Source organism: Triturus cristatus, chromosome 2_1 (assembly GCF_964204655.1).
Source record: "Triturus cristatus chromosome 2_1, aTriCri1.1, whole genome shotgun sequence".
Classification (NCBI taxonomy): domain Eukaryota; kingdom Metazoa; phylum Chordata; class Amphibia; order Caudata; family Salamandridae; genus Triturus; species Triturus cristatus.
Genome location: NC_140581.1, coordinates 33,942,340 through 33,967,878, shown reverse-complemented (window position 1 = coordinate 33,967,878; position 25,539 = coordinate 33,942,340). Strand labels below are relative to the sequence as shown.

General features: G+C 47.4%; 1 protein-coding gene and 1 pseudogene across 2 annotated transcripts in view; one reads left to right on the top strand and one right to left on the bottom strand.

The window, feature by feature from the left end:
• The window catches only part of LOC146863657 (long-chain-fatty-acid--CoA ligase ACSBG2-like), a 540,015-nt gene that overhangs the window by 373,855 nt on the left and 140,621 nt on the right, over positions 1 to 25,539 (top strand). For both annotated transcript variants that reach the window (XM_085627749.1, XM_085627750.1), the window contains one exon: positions 17,136 to 17,353. In XM_085627749.1, coding sequence (XP_085483875.1) covers positions 17,136 to 17,353 — 218 coding nt within the window. The remainder of the gene's footprint in view (positions 1 to 17,135; positions 17,354 to 25,539) is intronic.
• Positions 20,323 to 22,216, bottom strand: LOC146863658 (28S ribosomal RNA; annotated as a pseudogene).

The window sequence follows — 25,539 nt, the reverse complement described above, 5'->3', positions numbered from 1 at the left end:
CTTCCCAAGCCACCCCGAAGGTGGCAGTTGCTCCCGTCGGCAGTTCACACGCCGTTGTCCTAGTTGCATGACCTGACAGTTATATTGGGAGAGAAGGGAACGATGCATAGACAAAATTGGGGAGACAGAGTTGACCCTGAACGAGATGGGAAACATAGGCACTACTGCGATGATATGCATATGGGTCTGTCAGAACACACCTATGGGAGACATGTTTTTCGGGTCATAACAGGAGGATTCAGTGGCTAATGGACTATGGTACCCGCCCACTACAGGCTGAACAAAGGTTCATGATGATGTGCTAAAATGATTAACTTTTATACCTGTGTAAGTTCAATGTGGTAAAATGCATGCAAAACCCTAATAAATAAAAAAAATTCAATTAAAAAAAAATCTGAGACCTCATGGGCAGAAGCCTGAATCTCCAGTTATTTCACAGATATTATCATTATGATTAATTCACTTTTACTATGCGTCTAGGACACGTACCATACAGTGTGCTTTGTCTCTTTTGTTCAAGGCACAAAATATATGCTTTTCACTACTAGAAAAAATCTACACCTAAAATGAACAAATTCGGCTCACGTTAAGTGAAGAAATCAATGGTTTTGAGAGGGACTTTTTAATAAGGGAAACATCCTGAGTAAATAAGGATAAAAACTTTATAAAGAAATTAGCAAAGAATGTGTCTGGTTATGTTTATGCTGGTAAAAAGTGATTTAAGACACAAAGGGCAACAAATACCCAACTCAATTTTAATTGTGTCTGCCAATTGACATAAATAATTCTATATTGATTCTGTGGCACAAATAAATACATAATAAAGGCACAATGTTTACTCTACACACGATTAACTAATTTGTTCATATATAGGGCATGGAAGCAACGTCACTGCCCCCGTCCAACCTGCCTATTACTACCATACATTTGATCTCAGAGCATTGGAAGTTAATAAAGTTTGTTGGCTTTAGAGCGTTTGACTTAAGGGGTATATGTAATGATGACTGGAGTGGTGGATGGTAAGAATGGAAGACTGTTCAAGATGTAAGATGTGCTCAAACATGTAAAAATTCAGGTGAGGAGAGGGAGGTGAAAAACAAACATGCGGAATATGGTAAGAATGTGGTGGGTGCTAAAGAAAAAGGTAACAATGCTCTATATTAATCACTAATTGAGTGAGTTGACAAGGCCACATCAGTGAATGGAAATTAATATCTGATAGAGACATCAGGCCGCGGATTCCTTCACGTTTGAATTCTCCCCAGGCGGCAGTCTGGATCCGGAAATTGAAGTTCCTCGAGTATGTTTGGGTCAGTATGACCCTTAGTGTACTTGTAATATGGCCCTTTCGGGTTTTTGCTTCCCTTTTATATAGCCACGGTCATGGATATTTAAGTTGGGTAAAGGTTTATTTCTTGCCTTAACTGTTGTTGTGCTTGTGGTGTTGAAGAATAAAGCACTACCTCTTCCTTATTGAGAGAGAGTTTACCTCCGGTTTTGACTATGTCCGGATGGTATTTGCAGCTGCGTAGCTGTTTTGTTCTTTATTTTATTAGGAGCTTAGTCTCAAGAGTTCATTCCTTTTATGGTATACACCTTACTCTATGTGGAGTATTGGTTGGTTATTGTTTAGCCTGTATGTTTACTACTTATGTAGTCTAGTTGTTTGCTATTGAATTGGTCCTTCTTGGACTATATTATATGCCCTTTAGGGGTCATAATGGTGGGCTCATAGCCAATATTCTTTCTTCGGTGCTACCTTTCACTCTTGTCTGGTTTTTCTTAACCAGGGTATTTTGAGCAGTGCGTTTTCTTTACTGGAGGCGAACTGCATACGTATTATGAGGGTTTCAATTTTGAACAACCATAATTGTATTGTTTGGAATACAGGGTTCATAAATCCCTCCTTTCTTGGTGGGCATAGGTAATCCCTTTGTACAATCTTGGAACGCAGTGGTATAAGCTCAATACCTTAGACTGTCTGAGAGGTAGAGTCTGAAACGGTAAAGGCAGTTTTCAGTCATGCTCTACGTAGTAGTAAATCTTCTTGGGATAAGAATGTTTTATTTTTATTCTCCTACAATGTTCCTGCATATGTTTTCTGTCTAAGGTTAGCTATTACCAATCTTTTTGAGGTATGTATCTAATTCTCTTTTCGGTGCTTAACAGTCCTAGAGAATTCACGGCTGTTACTTCTTGAAGAAGGGTAAATGATATAGATATATATATATTCACTGAAAAAACCATAGGTTTCAGGGGCGTTATAGTTAGCTGGACTTTTCACTCGTACAAAACCATTGAAATTCCCCCGTTATAGTTAGTTCAGCTAACTATAACTCGCGCGCCCGCAATGCACTGCTGATGACGTCACATATTACATCACTCATGACATGGTCAGTGACATCACTCATGACATCACTGATGACATCTCAAATGACATCACTGATGACATCATCCAGTGAATGTGTGTTTTTCTGAAAATTACATATGTTTTATATATGTATATCTCAAGGTCGATGGAAGAATAAATGGGTATATAAGTGTCTAAATGGATGATTTGTTTTTGAAAAATTGATTGTATAAATGACTGATTAAGTGTATCTTAGTGAATACATGGCTTAGTGAGTAATGGTTAAATGTGTAAATATCTGTATCAGTCTCTCACTTTGTGTATAAGTGGCTGCATGGGTTGGTGAGTAGCTACATGAGTGTCTATATAGGTCATTAGTTGGTTTTTTGAGTATCAGTATGAGTGTCTGAGTGTCTGTATGGTTCGGTGGGGGGTATTACGTAGTGCATAGGTGCATGAATGAGTGACTCACTGTTTGTATGTGTTGAAGACAGCATGTGTGCAGGACTGTATGGGTGGATGAGTGTGTGCATGGGTGTGTTAGTGAGTGATAGACTGTCTCAATAGTGTCTTTATGAGTAACTACATATGTTTTAAACTAGTATATGTGACTATTGGTGTATATAAGTGAGTATATGTGAGAGTGAGAGATCGAAAGAGTTCCTGTATGAATAAGTATGTGTTTCTATAAGTGATTGTTTAAAATACTAAGTATGTGTAAGTTTCTGTAGAAGTAAGTGTGGTGGTGTGTGTATAACTGTATATGCAAGTAAATGGATGTTTGATTCTTTATTAGCATGAGTGATTATGTGTGTGAGTAACTCTATGGATGAGTGGCGTTGTGTAACAGGATGTATAGGTGTGTGAGTACATATGATGAGTGAGTACATGTATGAGTGACTGTATAGGACTGTTGGTGAATGAGTGGATGTGTATGTGGATCTTAGAATTACTGAATAGGTTGTTGTAACTGGTATTGGTATGTCCATTGTTTTGAACATTGTAGTTTCTATTTTTGAATGTGTGTATCAAAGGTTATATTAGGGGAAGAGGAGGTCTGCCACTCTATCACAAGGATGATGGCATCAGTGATGTCATTAGTGATGTCATTTGAGATGTAATCAGTGATGTCATGAGTGATGTCACTGACCATGTCATGAGTGATGTAATATGTGACGTCATCAGCAGTGCATTGCGGGTGCGCGAGTTATAGTTAGCTGAACTAACTATGACGGGGGAATTTCAATGGTTTTGTACGAGTGAAAAGTCCAGCTAACTATTACGCCCCTGAAACCTATGGTTTTTTCAGTGAATTTCTAAGGTTTTTTAAATGCTAATTCCTAACTATAACGTGCCTGAAACCTATGGTTTTTTCAGTGAATTTCAAAGGTTTTTTAAATGCTAATTTCTAACTATGCCTACAGAGATAGGACATGTGAAGAAAGAAGAAAAAACGCACAGAAAGAAAAAAAAGAAATGCAGAAAGAAGCAACAGAAGTCCTCAAAGACGAAGAAAAGTGCAGGAAGAAGGATAACGTGCAGAAAGAACAAACAGAAGAGCAGAAAGAAGCCTTGTTGCAAAATCATCCTGTACCCTCAACTTTTTCAGACGGGTACTGGTGGTAACTGAGTCTGACTAACCAGTCCTAGAGCCAGTGCTATGTTAAAAGACACTCAGAATACAGTGAAAACACCTACATACACTAGGGAACACTATGCGTTGGGGTCCCCCTGTGATTAGCATGACCTCCTCTGTAAGCCCCTAGTATATAATAGGGCAGGGGATTAAAACTACCTCTTAAAACGCGCCACAGGGCGTTTGCACACGTCACCGCAGGCCCCGTCCCCTCACTTCCCCACTGTGTAAAGACGCCCTGTGGCCGTTTTAAGTTGGGAGATTAAGTCCCCTTGAATCCTGAGGGTCCCTAGGGTCCAAGTAGACCACTAGGTACCTCCAGTAAGTGCCACAGAGCTGTGTTGCAGAGAGATGTAAAAAGGGGCACGGCCTAGACCACCTCTCTGCAACGCAGCGGAGTGGTGCTTACTGGAAGCACCTGGTGGGCTAGTTGGTCACCAGGGTCCCTCAGGATTGAAGGGGAATTATTTCCCCAACTTAAAATGCGCCACAGGGTTTGTTTGCACACGTTAACTCAGGCCCCGTCCCCTCCCTTCACCACTGTGTAAAAACGCCCTGTGGCCGTTTTTAGTTGGGAGATTAAGTTCATTTGAATCCTGAGGGTCCCTAGGGTCCAACTAGCCCACTAGGTACCTCCAGTATGCGCCACAGAGCTGCGTTGCAGAGAGGTGTAAAAAGTGGCACGGCCTGGACCACCTCTCTGCAACGCAGCTCAGTGGCGCTTACTGGAAGCACCTGGTGGGCTAGTTAGCCCCCAGGGGCCCTCAGGATTGAAGGGGAATTATTTCCCCAACCTAAAACGCGCCACAGGGCTTGTTTGCACACGTTAACTCAGGCCCTGTCCCCTCCCTTCACCACTGTGTAAACACGCCCTTTGGCCGTTTTTAGTTGGGAGATTAAGTTAATTAGAATCCTGAGGGTCCCTAGGGTCCAACTAGCCCACTAGGTACCTCCAGTATGCGCCACAGAGCTGCAATGCAGAGAGGTGTATAAAGTGGCACGGCCTGGACCACCTCTCTGCAACGCAGCTCAGTGGCGCTTACTGGAAGCACCTGGTGGGCTAGTTAGCCCCCAGGGGCCCTCAGGATTGAAGGGGAATTATTTCCACAACTTAAAACGCGCCACAGGGTTTGTTTGCACACGTTAACTCAGGCCCCGTCCCCTCCCTTCACCACTGTGTAAACACGCCCTGTGGCCGTTTTTAGTTGGGAGATTAAGTTCATTTGAATCCTGAGGGTCCCTAGGGTCCAACTAACCCACTAGGTACCTCCAGTATGCGCCACAGAGCTGCGTTGCAGAGAGGTGTAAAAAGTGGCACGGCCTGGACCACCTCTCTGCAACGCAGCTCAGTGCCGCTTACTGGAAGCACCTGGTGGGCTAGTTAGCCCCCAGGGGCCCTCAGGATTGAAGGGGAATTATTTCGCCAACCTAAAACGCGCCACAGGGCTTGTTTGCACACGTTAACTCAGGCCCCGTCCCCTCCCTTCACCACTGTGTAAACACGCCCTTTGGCCGTTTTTAGTTGGGAGATTAAGTTAATTAGAATCCTGAGGGTCCCTAGGGTCCAACTAGCCCACTAGGTATCTCCAGTATGCGCCACAGAGCTGCGTTGCAGAGAGGTGTATAAAGTGGCACGGCCTGGACCACCTCTCTGCAACGCAGCTCAGTGGCGCTTACTGGAAGCCCCTGGTGGGCTAGTTAGCCCCCAGGGGCCCTCAGGATTGAAGGGGAATTATTTCCCCAACTTAAAACGTGCCATAAGGCGTGTTTGCACACGTCACCTCAGGCCCCGTCCCCTTCCTTCCCCACTGTGTAAACATGCCCTGTGGCCGTTTTTTAAGTTGGGAGATTAAGTCCCCTTGAATCCTGAGGATCCCTAGGGGCAAAATAGCCCACTAGGTGCGTCCAGTAAGCGCCATTGCAGAGAGGTGTAAAAAGTGGCACGGCCTGCACCACCTCTCTGCAACGCAGAGCAGTGGCACTTACTGGAAGCACCTGGTGGGCTAGTTGGCCCCCAGGGTCCCTCAGGATTGAAAGGGAATTATTTCCCCAACTTAAAACGCGCCACAGGGCGTGTTTGCACACGTCACCTCAGGCCCCGTCCCCTCCCTTCACCACTGTGTAAACGCGCCCTGTGGCCGTTCTAAGTTGAGAGATTAAGTCCCCTTGAATCCTAAGCGTCCCTAGGGTCAAACTAGCCCACTAGGTACCTCCAGTAAGCGCCACAGGGCTGCGTTGCATAGAGGTGTAAAAAGGGGCGTGGCCTCAGAACACCTGTCTGCAACGCAGCTCCCTGGCGCACACTGGAGATACCTGTTGGGCTAGTTGGCCCTCAGGGACCCTCAGTATTGAAGGGGAATTAATTCCCCAACTTACAACTGGCCAGGTGGTACATTTGCAGAGTGCTGCAAGGAGGGGGCGTGACCTTCAGCGCGATGCCGGTCTTTTATTTATTTTATTTTTTTAAGAAGGAGGGCTGTGTGGCCCCCTTCTTTTTCTAATTTACTGGCCCTGGGGACCCCATCCCCCAGGGCCTGCACCCTAATTTTTTTTGTTGAAAAAAATTAATTTGGCCCTCCCAAGGCCTTAATCGGCCCCAGAGACCCCAACCCCCGGGTCATGGCCTTTTTTTAATTTAAATTCTTTAGGAGGGGGCTGCGTTGCCCCCTCCTCAGGCCACTTATGGCTCCGGTGACCCCATCCCCCTGGGCCGGCCTTTGTTTTTTATTATTTTAAAAATATATATATTTATAGAAACACCTAGGACATGCTGGACAAACCGTATGTACCTATCACCATGACGATTTGCGTGATATTCATTAAAAGGCGACTATGCATAGAATGAATCCACATGGAATGTATTTACACCGCTAGTGAAGCTCTGACGTGTCTGACGCCCTACCGTGCCTAATCCCGGCGCCCCCGCCGGTGGGTCCTCTCCAAGTAGACACCCTTGTTGTTTATTTATACAAACATGGGTAGCTATTGAAGGGCACATTTAATATACACGCACACCAAGCCATTCAAAGGGGATTCGACAAAAATTCGACCAAACTATGCAAGAAACCCCCCTCACGGTTAATAAAAAACACATCCACCGCCGGATGTGTAATACTTTTTATTTTACTCTCTGGAAAGGAGACAAACCTCACTTGAGAGTCACAGCGTGCTCCTGGCTGAGCCCAATGCTGTGTTACACCCACCAGTGCGCGCCGATTGCCTCACACCTCTGTGTTGTATTCCACCAGCTAGGGCATATGCTATGACACTCTCTAGCCCATGTGCACTGTAACACCACCCCGTGAATATGTCATGCCACACTTGCCTTCGCACGGGTTATATTGCCCCATCTAACGTGCCTTCCTCGATGTGTATGTTATAACGCACAGCGCTATGCCATACATATTACAATCTGGGATACATATCTTTGTCACAGTGCATATGCAACGTTACACTCCCCAGCACATATTTTATATTACAACTTTAGAGACTAGTTATGTTACACAACACTGCCCTCTGCATATTACACTCCAAGGCGCATATCGCATAGCACGCGCTAGTGCCTGTGCTATCTCGCGCTCTCCAATGAATCTGTCATTGCCCACAATGTATTGCATATTATATTTCACGCCCCGGTTCATCTTATATCAAACTTTTTGGTGCATAGTTTATACCATATACTACATCTAGTTTTCATTTTCAATCGTGCTCTCAGGACTATGTTCTATATAACACTGAGTCCACCTACGCTTTTCACGGGCATTACATTTTGCGATAGGGGTGGAGGGTCAGGGAGTGTTTCTGCCAAGTGAGCCCGGAGTCACAGTCACAAACGTCCTCTTCTTCCTGAATAAAAGTGAGATTATGCTGCATACTTGTTCATATTTTAAGCAGTTCGCACAGACACACATTTTAAAAACAATAAAGTTCCTAATACCCACCTTCTCTGAACAGTTAGCTTGCTGCCCCATCCATCTCCTCCCTATCCTCTGTTGTCTGAATCCATGGACTAGCCTCCTCCCTCCTGCCATGCATGGTCTGATGTGCTGCCACTGCCCTCCATTTAGCATGATGTACCAGTCCACTCCTCCTGCCCTCCATAGCCCAATTCTATGGCCCATCATTGACCTCCTGCTTAGCCTCTGTGCTTAGCTTGCTGCCCCTATTCTCCTTCCCCCTGCCCTCCGATGTCTTTGTGCATGCCCCTGCATCATCCTTTTTGCCCACTATGTTCCATGGACCTGCCACTCCTATCTACTCTGAGCGTTCTCCCCTCCCACCTGCTTGGCATTGTCAGATGACTGTAACCTGTCCCTGCCACCTCCACATGCCATGCCCCTATCCCCTTCCTCCTGTCCTCCATGGTCCATTTTACTGCCACACCGTTCTGCCCTCCCTGATCTGTTGTGCTGCAACTGCTCCTCCTGCCTGCCCCGCGTGGTCTGTTGTGAGGCCCCTTCCCCTGAACTCTGTCTGTGCCCAGGTCCTGACCCTCCCTTCTATCCTCCATGGTCCTTTGTGCATGCCCCTGCACCCTCCTTCTTGCCCATCATAGCCATTGTGCTGCCACTAACCCTCCCGCTTGCCATGCATGGTCTTCTGTGCTGCCATGGCCCCTCCCACCTTCCCTGTGTGGTCAGCTAACTGCCCCTGACCCCCTCCCACCTTCCCTCCATGGTCTGTGTGTATGCCACCATAGTCTCATTGTTGCTCTCCATGGTGTATCTTGTTTCTAGTGCCCATCCTGCCTGACCTCCATGGTCATCTTGCTGCTCCTGCCCTGCCACCTTGCCCCCAACCCTCTGTTTCCATGTGTAGACCCCTATTCCCTCCCTCCTGGCTTGTCTGTTCCATTGTAATGCCCCTGATCCGTCCCTCCTGCCCTTTATGGTCTGTTATGCTGCAGCTTTCTCTCCTGTCTGTCCATTATGGTCAGCTAGCTACCATTGCCTCTTTCCCATCTGTTCTCTGTTGTCCATGTGCATGGTCCTGTCCCCTCCCTATTGCTTTCTATGGATTGTTGTGCTGCACTCCCGTCCCGCATGCGCTGTATGTTGTATTGTGCTGCTGCAAACCCTGATGCCTGCCCTGTATGGTCAGTTTGGTGCACCTCTTCATGTCCCTCCTGTCCTCTGTTATCCGAGTCCATGTCCCTACCCCAATTCCTCCAGCCTACCATGATTCAATGTACCATACTTGCGAACATTTTGAACTTGGTAAGAGGGAAATTTTGAAAAAAAACTGGGGTATTGATTTTCTCCTTTGAGTTACATTGAAAAAGAGGAGATTGTAGACAGGAGACAGATCAAATAAAGCCCATTTGAGCTTAAAAACATTGGACGTTTCCTGGCTGAAACGGGTCTGTTGGCATGTATGGTTGTACTACCACTGCCTCTTCCTTCTGCCCACAATGGTCTATTATATTGCCACAGCCTCTCTTGCCAGTCATGTATTGTTGGTTTGTTGCCCCTGCCCCCCTTTCCACTGCCCTCCATAGTCTGTTGTGCTGCCACTGCCCTTCCTGCCTGCCCAGTGTGGTCAAATTGTTGCCTCTGCACTCTCCTACCTGCCTTCAATTTTCAGAGTCCGTGCCCCTGGCCTCTGCCTCTCAACAGTATCCCAATGAACAACTAGATTGCTAACATTCTATATTTATTACAAAAGTGTGGAACGCCTGACGTCATCTTGATGTAATCGAAACTGTAATACCTAGAGTATTTCCTTTAGAAATTACAAATATGAGAGGGTCTTATTTGCATCAAAATTATGGTTAGTGCTCTAAAAAACTAAAATGAGGACATATTTTCTGAGTTTTCAAATAGCGACAAAGAACTTTTAAATTATTTGTAATCTTTATGTTTTTTTATCCAGTTGACCACTTGATTAATTGTTGCACCTTGGCGAGAGGATGTGGTGTTACTTCCAGAGCTGCAGACTTTGCAACTGGGGAACCAGGTTGGAGTTTCTGCTTCAGCTCAACATTCTGTGATTGTGGTCAAATCACTTAATCCCCCCATGTCTACAACCAAAATGAATTTGATCTTGTGTGATGTAACCAATGCTCATGTAAAGCATTCCAATACCTGAGAAGTCTGCACTATATAAAACTGCAAATACACAAAAAATAAGTGTTTTGCACGCTTCTGTCATTGGGCTACATGTGGGCTACATCTGGGTGATATTTGTGGTGCATTTAGGCTCTTTTGTGTCTGGTGGCCATCTTGGGAGATTTATTTGTTATGAAGTTTCCTAATTTCCTCATTTACTGCAGTCTCCTCAGTAGGAAATGCTTTCAGTTTTTTACTTTGATTCCATCAAGAAGGTATTCAGATATGTCACACATTTGCCATAAATTCTGAATGTTAGCACTCTAGTTGCTCATTAGATCACTGTAGTAAAGATACTGCTCACCACGGAAGTCTGCTGCTGGTATTAAAAGTACATGTTTCAGTCTGCATATCCGAATTTTTTAATGAAATAGAAGAGGATTTGAGAAGTCACTCAAAATGTGCCCTAATTTTTCTTTCTTCAGCACTTATCATAATTTCTATGGCAAAATGAACCCCCTCATTGTGTTCCTTTTTAAATTAAATGTTTTAAGTGTTACCAGTTTATTCCAATCAAGATGGCTTCAGGTGTGCCACACTTTTGTCATAAGTAAGACAGTAAGCGCTCTGGTTGTTCTTAAGAACACTCTGGGACATTCCGTCATTAGGCTATACTTGGGCTACATCTGGGTGATATTTGGGCTACATTTGGGCTCTTTTGTCTCTGGTGGCCATCTTGGGAGATTTATTTGTTATGAAGTTTCCTAATTTCCTCATTTACTGCAGTCTCCTCAGTGGGAATACTTTCAGTTTTTTATTGTGGTTCCATCAAGAAGGCATTCAGATGTGTCACACATTTGCCATAAATTCTGAATGTTAGCACTCTAGTTGCTCATTAGATCACTGTAGTAAAACTACTGCTCACCAGGGAAGTCTGCTGCTGGTATTCAAAGTGCATGTTTCAGTCTGCATGTCAGAATTTGTTTATGAAATAGAAGAGGATTTGAGAAGTCAAAATGTGCCCTAATTTTTCTTTCTGCAGAACTAATCATAATTTCTATGGCAAAATGAACGCCCTCATTTTGTTCCTTTGTAAATTAAATGTTTTAAGTGTTACCACTTTATTCCAATCAAGATGGCTTCAGGTGTGCCATACTTTTGTCATAAGTAAGACTGTTAGCGCTCTAGTTGTTCGTTAGAACACTCTGGGACATTCTGTCATTGGGCTATACTTGGGCTACCTCTGGGTGATATTTGGGCTACATTTGGGCTCTTTTGTCTCTGGTGGCCATCTTGGGAGATTTATTTGTTATGAAGTTTCCTAATTTCCTCATTTACTTCAGTCTCCTCAGTAGGAAATACTTTCAGTTTTTTACTTGGTTCCATCAAGAAGGCATTCAGATGTGTCACACATTTGCCATAAATTCTGAATGTTAGCACTCTAGTTGCTCATTAGATCACTGTAGTAAAGCTACTGGTTGTGAGAAGTTGGCCTGATGTATGATGTCACTAGTTCTAGTGTACACCTTATATCAGTCCAAACAACCCTTATGGTGATTGGTTGTAAAGTCAACCTTATAGACCAGCTATCCTAGTGGTAGCATGGACAAGAGCAGTCTTAGGCTAAACTCTGAATGGCATGTGAAGCCAGCTGTGATACCATATATAATCCCTTGAATACCAAATGAAAGGACACCACAACAGATATATATATAAAATAAAGTGTATTTATTCTAGTCAAACCCTCAGCACTCTTTATGAGATTCGAGGTAAGTACAACACAGTCTTATTTATGCATACATTAAGTCACACAGGTAAGTAATACAGTTAGGCCCTAGGGGCCACGCAAACCATATACTAAAGAAGTGGTATAAGGACCACTGTCACGGAAATAGGATAGGCCTAGGCCTAGGGAATCGCTGGGGCTACACTACACTAGCAACAGTTAGGAAGTGGGAGGCCCACGGGATTCAGGTGCAGAGTGGAAACACTCACGCGTAATGCGTAAAAGTCGATAGAATTACTAGCAGTTAGAATTTAACAGTTTAAGGCTGGGATCAAGAAGAGAGGAGACCTGCAAGCAGAAGGGACAGAGTCAAGGTCACTAGCTAGTGACCACGTGGAACCAGGAAGGAACCAGGCGATGTCGTGAAGATTGCAGGTGAAGGTGAAGCTTGTCGCTGCAGCCACGGGGACCAGGAGACGTCGAGGACGACCAGGACCAGGAGGCGAGCTGTCCCACGAAGGCTCTTGCTGTCGGCGGCGTCGAAGTCGAACTAGGACTCACCAAGCCTTGGCAAGCGGAACCCACGAAGAACGGAGGACTTGCTTCTGGTGCAGACCAGGAAGGTCTGGGGTGCTTCTCTTTTACAGGGAAGCGGGAGCCAGTCTGGAGAAGCCAAACCAGCAGTGAAGATTTCAGGATGCGTCGCCACCAAGGCCACTAGCCAACGGGCAAGCAACCGGACAGACGCGGCAAGCAGGAAAATGCAGAAGGGCCCCACGCAGGACTCGTGGAGTGTGGGGGGCTGATCTTCGGTGCAGATGGTGCTTGGGGTTGGGGCTTCTCAATCCCCGGTGCACAACTTCGAGGGTGCCTCAGAAGCTGCGCTGGAAGATACTAGCCACTTTTCCCAGGTAGCCAGTCCCACGTCTCTCGTCGCCTCCACGGATCTCAGCTCGGCTGTGGATGTGGATCAGGGTCAGAGAAGTCTGGAAGTCAAGGCTCTGGTCGGACTCTGCAGTCGGTCCCTCGTAGAACTTCAGCAAAGCAAAGGGTAGTCTCTTGATGGTGCCTGTTTGCACAGGGTAGCCACTCCTTGGCCACAAGGGAGATTCTTCAGTCTTCTTCTTTCGTAGAATGTCGAAGGTCCAGAGTTTCTGTTCAAGTTGCAGGTTCAGGATAATCTAATCTCCTGGGGCCCAGCTACCACTCTTAAACTAATCTGGGGGGCTGGGTTGGCTGCTAGGTCACGCCTTATGGGTGGGACCTGAGAGGGGGGTGGTTACACCCCCTTCCCTTTGTCCAGCTTCGTGCCAGGACTGGGGCTGGAGTGCCCCAGCACCGGTTTGAACTGGACTATGCACGGGACACCTTGTGTGCCCCAGGCATGTCTCATTCTTTTCATCCCTCCCTGCCCCAATACACTAAGGCCTGTCTGGGGTGGTGCTCGCACCTCCCAAGGCAGGAAACCTATTGTCCAAGCCTCCCTTGCCGGGATCACTCCCAGCAGCAGGAGGTCAGACTCGTGTCTGTGGCAGCAGCATCCATTTTGTGATGCTGGGGCTCTGGTTAACTTTAACCGGGTAAGTAGGTTACCACATGTCTTCTCCCTCTAGAAGGGAGGGATAATATCCTCATCCCCGTAAATGGGATGGGGGTATTATTCCAAAGTGTTAGACACCTTACACGACATGTTTTGATAAAGCCAAACCATAGTTACCATAACCGTTTAAGATTATAAGGCACTTTAAGAGTATATGGTAGGCTATATCATAGAACAGCTATAAGGACATGGTTCCGAAAGCTGCAGACAGGCTCAGCTCATGCTAGAGCACCATCTCACATGTTACCAAGCACTCTGCCTCCAGGATTGTTAAGGCCTGCCATAGGAGTGGCTGATAGGTACACATGTGTCTATATATAAGGTAGATACAGGTATACTATATCTAAGCAAGGGGTGATTACACGACCTTGCCCCAGCTGAGTGATCAGCCAGTTGTGTCATAATGGAAGGCCAGGCCAGGGGTGGCATAATACATGCTGCAGCCCCTGGTAGGCCTAGGGTACACCTATGCCCTGGGTACCTAAGGTACACTGTACAGGGGCCAATAAGGTGATCCTATCCAAATGGGTTATGCACCTAAAGTACATAGTATCAATTTAGAGAGAGAACAGCAGGGCTGTGGGTCTGATTAGCAGGCCCACAGCCACATCTAAGTCGAAGACCAGTAAAGCAAAAGCAAAAAGTGGGGGTGAACATAGAAAGCAGACCCTACTCTCCTACACTGGTCACCAGGGAAGTCTGCTGCTGGTATTGAAAGTGCATGTTTCAGTCTGCATGTCAGAATTTTTTAATGAAATAGAAGAGGATTTGAGAAGTCACTCAAAATGTGCCCTCATGTTTCTTTCTGCAGCACTAATCATACTTTCTATGGCAAAATGAACCCCCTCATTTTGTTCCTTTTTAAATTAAATGTTTTAAGAATTACCACTTTATTCCAACCAAGATGGCTTCAGGTGTGCCATACGGTTGTCATAAGTTAGCGCTCTAGTTGTTCTTTAGAACACTCTGGGAAGCTGCAGTAGAACACAAAGGAATCAACTGACAGTCTCTGCCCTTGTTGGATGTACATGTTTTACTGAGAATGTCAGACTTCATTCTCACATGACTGAGAAAGATAATGTGAATTTACAGAAAATATGCTCTCAGTTAGCTTATAGATCACCTTCCAAACCTCTGTGGGAAAAGCATGAGAAAATAGTTTTCTCTCAATCATGATATCCCAGCAGAAGGCTTTTTCACATGGTGAAATCACCTTAGAACATACCACAATTCCTAAAATGAGTATGGTACCATCAACAAATGATTTATAATGTAACTAAAGTCTTAAAACCTTCTATTAACTGCAATGATTTTTAATGAGGTGCTATCATGTATATTGGTCCCAAGATGGCTGCCAACACTTCTTGGATGAAGTGCTGACAGCCAATCAGATCTCAGGATGAGATGTGTGGTTAGGCTCCGCCCACATATATATATGCTTTTAAATGCTATTTTCTCAGGAAATACTGAACAGATTTACACCAGACCTGCAAAAGGTACTTCCTTGACCTTATGGCTACCTCTCTGCCAAATTTCAAGTAATTCTGTTCAGCCGTTCGGGCTGTAGCTGTGTCTAAAGGTCCTATGGAAAAATGCATGGGGAAAACGCGTTTTGGGACCCCCCTTTTTTCTCGGCCCCTGCTTGACGAATTACCCCGAGACTTTCAGGGTAGGAGCTGAACGGAGCGCCCCATTAGTTTTGAAAATTTCGCGAGGATTCGTCAACCGGCGCCAAAGTTATTCAAAATAGAATTTTGAGATTTCCTATGGAAACTAGGTTGTAACTATAACTATCTACTGGCGACCGCCAGTAGCTAATATATATATACACACATATACACACACACACACACACTCACCTTATATTTACTGACCATTTCGTGGTAAAGGCATATGCATGGTAAAAACGTGTGGTAAAGGCATTATGTGGTAATGTATGCATGGTAAAGGAGGTTTCCCCTCTCCTGTTCAAAATCTTTCCTGACCAGTCTTGCAGTCCTTTATGGAGGCTGATTTACTGCTCTTGAGTTAAAGCTACATTCATGGAGTACCTCCCAGCTGTTTGTTACCATCAAAGGCTCACCTATATTGTGCTGCCCTTTATTAGCTTTTTCCTTAATACACCACCGCTTAGACATTATAAATATAGGAATGAGTATTGAGTCTCTGATCTAACATCTTGCTCTGCCCACCTCTTGTTTTCTCAGCCTCTCAATGGCCTGCCAACATCCCAGACCTGCTTCCTCCAGCTGATTATGTCTTCAGTTTTGTATTGAGGCTCATTCAGTTTAATATATTGGGAATGAGTCATGTGAGTCCTTCTTTATGGATTTTATCAGAGTGGTTTTCTCTGATATTCCTTGATTGATGTGAAGAATACGGATTACAAGGCTTTGCCTTGTTCATGGCCCTTTTGGTCCACGACGTCTCTTTCCCCTTGGAGGATAGATGACAGTATCTGATAACTCTCCGATGATTATCTAGGGATCTTTTCCACCTTTTCCCCCAGGCCTCGATTTTTTTGGGCCTATAGAGTGGTTCATTATTTACATATTATGTGATAGTGATCATAGGTACTACTAAGAGCCAGGCTCTTATCCTACTGTTCCTATGTACATTTAGTCGATTCTTGGTTTTGATCGGCTGGTTCTGTTTGAGAACTGTTATAGGATTAGTCTGCAGACACTCCTCCGGTAGTTATACCTATGGCATTTAATTCAAAAGTTAAGAAATCTAAGGCTAGATGTCTCTCTCTGACAGATGTTCAAGTTACTTACCTCCAGTAACGTAATATCTGGTAGAGACACAGTCTAGCCGCAGATTCCTTAATGCCCTGCCCATCCTCCCTGCTCTGTGAAAGACCTAGGAGACAAAGGGTTGTACCCTGTATCAATACGGGTTTGTAAATACTGGTTTGTATACCAGTGGTCACTATCTCACGTAATGGTGACTCAACAAACATTTTGTTGTTGTTTCATGGGTCTTGAATTGGTATGGCCATATCCCTCACTTCCATGGGTGAGTGGTCTGTAGAGTGGAGGGTGTTCCCCTTTTTAGGTCTCGCCTGACCCAGCGCATGCGGTGGTCTGGCGAGACTTATTGAGGGGGCTCCAAAAAGTGCTACCAGGCCAGCCTAGAGCTACAGTGCATGTGCGCGGGCACGCGCGCCGCGCTTTACCACGATTCCTTTCACTTTCGCGGCCGCACGGCCGCTTTGATGTTTGATGGCGATCACTTTCGCGGCCGATAGATCTCGCTTTTGGGACCTTATAAGTATTTAGTTATGCAACTGTTGCATGGCTAAACATTTATAAGGTCCCAAAGACGAGACCTATTGGCTATGCCAATGCTTGTTAAGGATGGTTCTGCTTCGGGTGCAGGGTTTCACGTAGCCTGAGCATCGTTGATTAATGTGGGGTTTATACCTTAAACCCTTTGGATCGCATTGGCATACCATTTCATGTTGTTTGCAATTAGAGTTTTGAAAGCTTTTGATCGTTTTTGGGCACACTGTTTCCACAGAATGTTTCTAGAGTGGCTCCGTGTTCTGGCACAGAAGTTTTCACAGAAGAATCTGGCGTACGCGCGCCAGAGGGGACTTATATAGCACATACGGAGACAATGTCATCACAGAACCGTAGTAAAGGAATTTGCAGCTAGACTGTGTCTCTACCAGATATTACGTTACCAAAGGTAAGTAACTTGTACGTCACAGATCAAGAATGTACAGTTAGTTCTATGCATCTGACTCATACCTCTACCTTATGCACCCACAGCTGTGGTAAAACAGTCCCAGGATGCAAGACCCGGATCCATATGCCAGATGAGAATGGCAATGGTGAGATCTGCATAGGGGGAAGACACGTCTTCATGGGCTACTTGAACATGGTTGAAAAAACAAAGACAGCCTTGGATGAGGAAGGATGGCTGCACACTGGTGACATTGGCAAGTTGGACCAGGATGGCTTTCTCTACCTCACTGGCAGAATCAAAGGTGAGGTCCGAACGCTTCAATTATTGGCTTATAGGGCTGAGAAGAAGGCAAAGAAGGAGTGTATGCTACTACTTGTTTCAGTAGTGACCCATCAAATGATTATAGAAGCATTCATTTATTGAGATATATCTGGAGTACAAGTTGCAGAGGTGTGTCACAAATTGCTTATTTGCCTAAAAGCCGACTAGTATTCTGCAACTGTGAATGCTGTCCCATGTTAGAAAGATGCATGCATATAACAGCTTGATAAGCCAACAAATCCAATTCTGGTTTGTGTAAAAAGATACAGGCTAGGCATTCAGTGCCACTCACCAATTCTTCACAAAAGAAGACAGTCAAACTACAAAGCTCAGATCGTAGTTACCACCCTGAACTGCATGAAGGTGGAGAACATTCACTCGAATTGTAACATGATCAGAGAAAGTCTTGGTTTTAAAGGGCCTCTTGCTTCCCCAGGAGATACAGGCTCCAGGTCTTGCTGACTTCCATGCACAAGAGACCATGCTCAAAGTCTGGCTCGAGCCTATGAGTAAAGTCCCTACTGGATGGCAAGTTAATAGGATATGTGGTAGAGTTATCATATGGAAATGTGTGGAATGTGAAGAAGGTTGTGCATGAGCCAGGGTGTGTGTTGGGTTGTCTCCAGAGAATCCTCTGAATAATTATATGGTTGCAGCAGAAAGGTTCAAAAGGATCCCTAGCTAGATGGAGGATTATGTGGTTCCTAGAAGGTCAGCATCTTGTTATGGGTTCTGTTTTACATTAGCACAATGTCATGATATCTGTCATTTTCATTTGTCCTTATATTCCCTTTTATGAATGCTCAAATCTTGTATTTCTGTGTTAAGGAAGGGGAAAGTGTTACATCTTGTGTTATAAATGAGGGCGTGCTGGCCTTTATCACCCCATGGCCTCATCTGGGAGTTCTAGGATTCTAACTGATGGCAGTTGTGGGCTTTTCCTCTTTGGGGTGAGATGCTGAAACTGAAAGCTGTGTAAATAAATAATGCTTATCTCAAGAGTTGGAGTACTCATCCTCATTTCAGCCGACTCCAAAAGAATTGCAATCAGACAAGGCTTATTTGCTTAGAAGGTTCAAAAGATGTATCTTAGGGCAGACTTCTTTAGCAGAACAAATTGGGCTGCTGTAGCCGGTGAGTGTGGGTTCCACTGAATCCTTCAGTTTTGGCACCAAAATCTCAGCCCAAGACAAAAGTGTGTACTTTGATGGCTTGTCCTCGTCTCACGTGTTTCCTTTGAACTCAGTCATATTTTTAGCTCAGTGGGGAGCTAGCAGGGCAAGGGTGATTTCAGTAGCTGGACAGAGCTCCATGAAGTGAGATACCTTTTCTGCAAAGTCAGATTGAAACTGTTTTCTTCTTGTTTTAGATGTAGCTTCAGCACCCTACCTGGTCCTGTAAAGGTCAAGAAATGGCTAAATCCCTACAGAGCTTCCTTCACAAGTGGAGCTCCTAGACTTTCAGGTGATGTTCCTAGAGACCAGGTCTCTCTCAAACAGGGGCTCCAGCAGGGTACAGTACAGTGTACTGCAAACTCATCTGTTCATAGATGGGAGTCCTTTTCTGTTTTTTCTATGATAAGGCCAGACAGATACGCCTTGAAGAGCTCTTTAAGTGCTTGTGGATATGTGGAAAACATGTCACATCTCATTCATCTACACAGGGAAATCCAGAACTTCCTTCTTCTCTTTCTTTACCTGCTCCAATTTTGTTTTGAGGGGCTAGTGGTGGGAAACTGGTTTCCTAATGCACACCTTTTGGTGTCCATTAACTACTTATTATCCAAACCCTACTTTGTTCCAAAGATACCAGCGCACCCATATTTTTAGCAGTTTCTGTTTCTGTTCCTGCCAGTTCTACCAGAATACCATGCTCCTGGGTTTTCTAAAATGGTAAGACTGTTGCTCCTGTGTCCAGAGCTCCCCAAACTCCACACAGGGGAAGCCTTACATTAGAATACAACCCTGTAAACCATCCCTCACTTGATGTGGAAACTGGTCCCATCTCGCAAGGGAGCAAAGACAGGATGGCTGGTCCCGCTCTGCCACATTCTAATGTAAGTGATAGTGATTACCCCTCCCAGGCTTTCCGTTTATAGAGCCAGGTCTTTCGTCTCCTCGTAGATATTTTGCACCTCATCAAAGAGCTAATCCTTCTCAGGACAGCAGAGTCCTGCAAGCTGGTTTTATTCTGGCTAAAGGTTCCATGCATCACAAAATAGGTGTTCAAAGAGTAACCTTTGCCTTATGGTTTGCACAAATCTACCATCTTAGCTAAATGATATTTTTGATGAATATCAAAACAAAGCTCGCATGGCCTATGTAGCATTGTCTAGCCCGCCTTGTAGAAAAACAGAGTTTTCTAAATAGGAGAAGTTATAGTATCCCATCAAGCAGCAATAACCCCTTTCAGCTAGCCACTGCAGGGCATACTGTCCAATATGTTTTGCATGTCCCACTTGAGCACATGCCTAGAGGACTATGAGGCACACCTAAGAGTGACTTAACTTGTGTTCAAAGTTGGCCTTTCTGCATGCCAGAAACTGTTTCTTTCGACATGCTACAATGGTAAGCCTGAAGTTATGCTTTATAGTGACTCATCTAGTGGGTGTAAATGTTCAATGGGACCCACATGCAAAGTTTAGCTTTTATGCTACTAATAGGGGTGGGCAGAGAACTCTGCTCCGTTAGCCAACCACCCCCTCCCCACCCCCTGGCCTGGTCCCTGCTTCTGAACCCAGCCAGGTTGGGGGACCTGCCCAGGCCCCGATGGACCCCCGTCCCCAGCACCCGGACCCTCGGATGGCCTGCAGGACCGGGGGGCTCCCGCACCGCAGGACCCGCCGGACAGAGCTCAAGCCGGTCCCAGCTTCCGAACCCAAGGCCTGGCCGGGGAGAGCCTCCCCGGGCCCCGATGGACCCCCTGCCCCCAGCACCCAGACCCTCTGCTGGCTTGCAGGACCCGCCGGCTTGTTTCGTTTGCGTTACCGCACTGGACGCCGCAAGGGCGCCCCTCTCTGCTACTCCGGGTTCGGGGATCTGAACCTGACTCCCTTTTGATCGGCCGAGGGCAACGGAGCCCATCTCCTGTCCCTTCCAAACGGCACTCGCCCATCTCTTAGGACCAACTGACCCATGTTCAACTGCTGTTCATTTGGACCCTTCTCCACTTCGGCCTTCAAAGTTCTTGTTTGAATATTTGCTACTACCACCAAGATCTGCACCTGCGGCGGCTCCACCCGGGCCCTCGCCCCGGGCTTCCATGCACACCACAGTAGCCCTCCTACTCATTGTGGCTTAGCCCCGCAGCTCTCAGCACTGGCGACAGCCGGGTATGGGCCCGACGCTCCAGCGCCATCCATTTTCAGGGCTAGTTGATTCGGCAGGTGAGTTGTTACACACTCCTTAGGGGATTCCGACTTCAATGGCCACCGTCCTGCTGTCTATATCAACCAACACCTTTCTGGGGTCTGATGAGCGTCGGCATCAGGCACCTTAACCTGGAGTTCGGTTCATCCCGCAGTGCCAGTTCTGCTTACCAAATGTGGCCGACTAGGAACCCGCATTCCATATCCGGCTTTACCCATTTAAAGTTTGAGAATAGGTTGAGATTGTTTCGGCCCAAAGACCTATAATCATTCGCTTTACCAGATAAAACTGGGGGCTCTAGCACCAGCTATCCTGAGGGAAACTTCGGAGGGATCCAGCTACTAGATGGTTCGATTAGTCTTTCACCGCTATACCCAGGTCGGACAACCGATTTGCACGTCAGGACCGCAACAGACCTCAACCAGAGTTTCCTCTGGCATCGCCCTGCCCAGGCATAGTTCACCTTCTTTCAGGTCCTCTCACGCACGCTCATGCTCCACCACCCCGCGCGACGGGATCCCACCTTAGCCGGCGCACGCCGGACCTCACCTTCATTGCGCCACAGGGTTTCGCTCGGCCTTCCAACTCGTGCACGTGTTAGAGTCCTTGGTCTGTGTATCAAGACGGGTTGGGTGGGTAACCTACATCACCGCAGACCCCTGTCGCCCGTGTGGGCCTCCCACCTGGCAGAGCTACGCGGGTAGGGTGCACTGAGCACAGTCCACCCCAGTCGACAGTCACGCGGGGAGCAGGGGGCCCCATCCCCCCTTCCCTGCTCCGGCGCGCCCCGAGGGGTGGCCGGGAGCAGGTGCCCGGGGTAGGGCGCGGAGGCGGTTGAATCTCCCTCAGCCCCGCGGAAACGGACAAGCTGCTGCCAGGGGGGCTGTAACACCTTCCACCAGAGCGGAGGGCCACCTGCCACCCCGAAGCCTTCCCAGCTGACCTGGAGCCGGTCGTTGCGCACCTGGGGGGGCTGGGCGCCAGTCCCGCAGAGGGGATCTGGAACTCCCGGGCCACCGATCTTCCTGCCATGTTGAATCTTCCGGGCGGACTGCACAGACCCCACCCATTTACCTCTTGACGGTTTCACGCCCTCTTAAACTCTCTCCTCAAAGTTCTTTTCAACTTTCCCTTACATACTTGTTGGCTATCGGTCTCGCGCCTGTATTTAGCCTTAGATGGAGTTTACCACCCGCTTTGGGCTACATTTCCAAGCAATCCGACTCCGAGAAGACCTGATCCTGGCGTGCCGGGGGCCGCTACCGGCCTTACACCGTCCGCGGGGTGAGCCTTGATCAGAAGGACTTGGACCCCCTGAGCGACACCGGGGAGTCTGTCTTCTGTATGCCACATTTCCAACGCCCGCCACCAGGCGGGGATTCAGCGCTGGGCTCTTCCCTCTTCACTCGCCATTACTGGAGGAATCCTGGTTAGTTTCTTTACCTCCGCTTAGTAACATGCTTAAATTTAGCAAGTTGCCACGTCTGATCTGAGGTCATAGTCGTAAAAAACACCAAAGCGTCGGCGGGAGCTGTCGGGGAAGGCCAGGTCCCTGGCGTCCCGGCAGCATGCGCCCTCTTTCCACGGATCGGATCTGGAGGGGCTTCGCCCTCCCTGGGAAGCCAGCCGCAGAGGTGGGCACTCTATCTGGTTGCCGGCTGAGAGCCCCCAGCCCACGAGGGGTTCCGGCGTACCTTGTCCCTAGTAATCCGGAGGAAAGGTACCCCCTTTTCTGGTAACCCGTGCGCACCGTGAGACTGAGGCGACCCAAGGCTCGGATGCGCCCGACCTCCTGGAGCCCTGGATGGGATCGGGGAGGCAAACGAGCCCTCATCGGGACTTCCAGGGCAGCCCAGCCATCTGGTCGCCCCATTGGAAAGCATTGCGTGCAACTAGATGGTCAAGGGGAAAGGCATGACCAGATGGCCGGGCACGAAGGACACCAATCTGCCCGCCCGAAGCCTTTGTGGGAGGGCTTCCGACTGCCCTTTGGAGGGCTTGTGGTTCTGCTTCCTGGGGGCTCATCAGAGCCCTTAGCTGGGTCTCTGGCACAGGGCTGAGAGGGGGGCCCCCGATGGAACTCTGACTCTGGGCTCATAGGCACCTTGACACGCAGGCGAAGTGGGGGAGGCCTGCCCTGGCCCGATGGACCACAGTGACCGGCACCCGGACCCTCCGCTGGCCATGGGACATGGGCTCCTGCACCCCAGGGCCTGCCGGAGCCCAGGCCCCGGAACCAGTCCCCACTTCTCAACCCATCCAGATTGGGGAGGGAGGGAGCCGCCCAGGGCACCAGGGACCATGTCCCGGGCAGACGGACCCTTGGCAGGCCGAGGAGGTGGGCTCCCACACCCCACACCCCAAGCCCTGCCCGAGGCCCAGGCCCTGGGAACGGTCCCTGCTTCTCAATCCAGCCAGGCCGAAGGGATCTCGGAGCCTGCTTGGGCACGAGGGACCCCATCCCAGGCACACAAACCCTCGGCTGGCCACAGGACGTGGGCTCCCATTCCACAGATTTTTTTCATAACTCTGTGAAACTCCACGTAGTGGCACTACGCCAATTCTGCCCAGGTTTAGCAACTAATATATTTCTTGCACCATTTTCCTTTGGCCTTGCATAAACGTTCAATACAACAATTGAGTCAATGTTTCTCCATTTTTAGGGGACGAAGCACATGCACTGGATGACTAGATATGGATTTCCCTGGACCTAGTCAAAAAACTTGCGAAAATCCAGTCTAAAACAATGTGAGCAATCTGGAGAAGCTGCACTGATAGAGTTCACTGTGTCTTGATGTGTAGAGTAATGCAGTAGCAGCCCGTGGAGGGAGTTCCGTGGGGCAGTGAGGCGGAGCGGGAGAGGGGCAGGGTAGGGGGTAGTAAACTCCGGCTCACGGCCGACCGCAGTAATGTAAAGAAAAAAATAAATAAAACGAATTTCATTGCGCGCGCTGAAGCGCCAAATGGGTTTCAGCGCGCAATATGAAATCTGTTTTATTTATTTTTTTCTTTACATTACTCCGGTCGGCCATGAGCCGGAGTTTACTACTCCCTCCACGCCCCACCCAACCCTCCAGGATCCGGTTACACCATAAAAATCATGATGGGAACATACAAAAGCGAGTCCTGCCTCCCAGTTCTCTTGTTCTCTTTAAGGGTTATCTGTTCGGGACCGACAGATGAAGAAGGCGTAGGTACTTGGGACAGGTTAGTTCTCGGAATTCTATCGACAATAGAGTTAAGAAGGGCTTCCAGATTTTGGAGAATGACGAGCTTTGATCTTTTAATGTGAGACCCCATCTCCCTTATGTCCCAAAGCCTCTGCAACCAACCCAAGTGTGTTGGGTGAGTTTGAGTGCCCCAACGTATGAGAATGTTTGCAGCGCAGCTAATACTGCGAGGCCTATCTGCCTACCTCTGTGAGATCTTAGGGGGAAGGGGGAGACGTCCAATCCGGACATTATGGCGGCATTTCCTCCTGATTATACAATCTTTCGTCAGGATAGAGTGAAAGGCAGGGGAGGAGGGGTGGCGGTAGTAGTGAAAAAGTCAGCTACCTGTTCTATCGCTTCTCTGGATACCATTGCAGGAGCCGAATCCCTTGCCTTCACTATCAGATTAACCCCTCATCAAGCTCTGAAAGGGCTGCTGGTATATAGATCTCCCGGACCAGTGGGCTCTTTTTTTTGATGACCTTCAGGGGGCTATATCTGGTATGGCGTTAAGTACGCAGCACTGTCTTCTGGCAGGAGATTTTAATTTTCATATGGACGATGGCGATGATCCGGATGTAAAAAAACTGCTCGACATTACGGCTCCTCTCGGTCTTGTCCCTTTTTTGGTTGGTTCCACACATGACAAAGGACATACTTTAGATCAGGTTTTCTCCTCGGTTCCTCTTGTTGATGTTGAGCTCCTTCCGGTGCTCTGGACCGACCATAGGTTAGCCAGATTCGGTGTACTGGGTGGCGAAAAATCACTCAATAGCGCCCCTAGACAGCATGGCACTGTTCAAAGGGCTCTGCACAGAGTCACACCTGAGCTGCTGGCTCAGGCTGCTATGGACCATCCTTGCCCTCTTTCAGGGGATTTAGAGCAGGATGTGGAGTCCTTGCAGGGATGGCTGTTGGAGAGGCTGAATGATCTGGCCCCCGCAATGGCCCCTCGGGATATGGCTAAGAGGGTTTCAGCCCCATGGTTCACTAAGGCATTGTGTGCTACTCGTGCCCAGTGTAAGGTGGCCGAGAGGGCATGGCGCCTTCGCTATGACCCGGAAGCTAGATTGGCTTATAGGACAATGATTAAATCCTATCATCAGGATATTCTCCGGGAGAAAAAGGACTATCTGGCCAGAAGGATTGAGACTGCCTCCAACTCCTGTAAAGAGATCTTTACTGTGGTGAGGGAGTTTACGGCGCCCAGATCCAACGTGTCCCACAGTGTTCCATTGGAGCGCTGGGTCTGTGATCTGGCCAAATTTTTCACGGATAAGATAAAATCTATCCAGGACTCTTTCCCAGTGAGGTCTGTGGAGGTGTGTTCCAGTCCGATGGCCGGATTGTCCTCCCCGTCCGCGCAGGGTGCGGTTCTTGTTGAGTTTCCTCCTGTCTCTGTCGATGTTTCTTTAGCTCTTCTGGCCAACCTTAAATCGGGCTCACCATTGGATTCTAGTCCTGCCAAATTTTTGGCCAAGATGGCGGCCGTGGTTAACCCACTAGTCAACCCTTTGGTGAATATGTCCTTGAGGGAGGGGAGGGTTCCGCTGCCCTGGAAAAGAGCTATGGTGATCCCCCTCCTC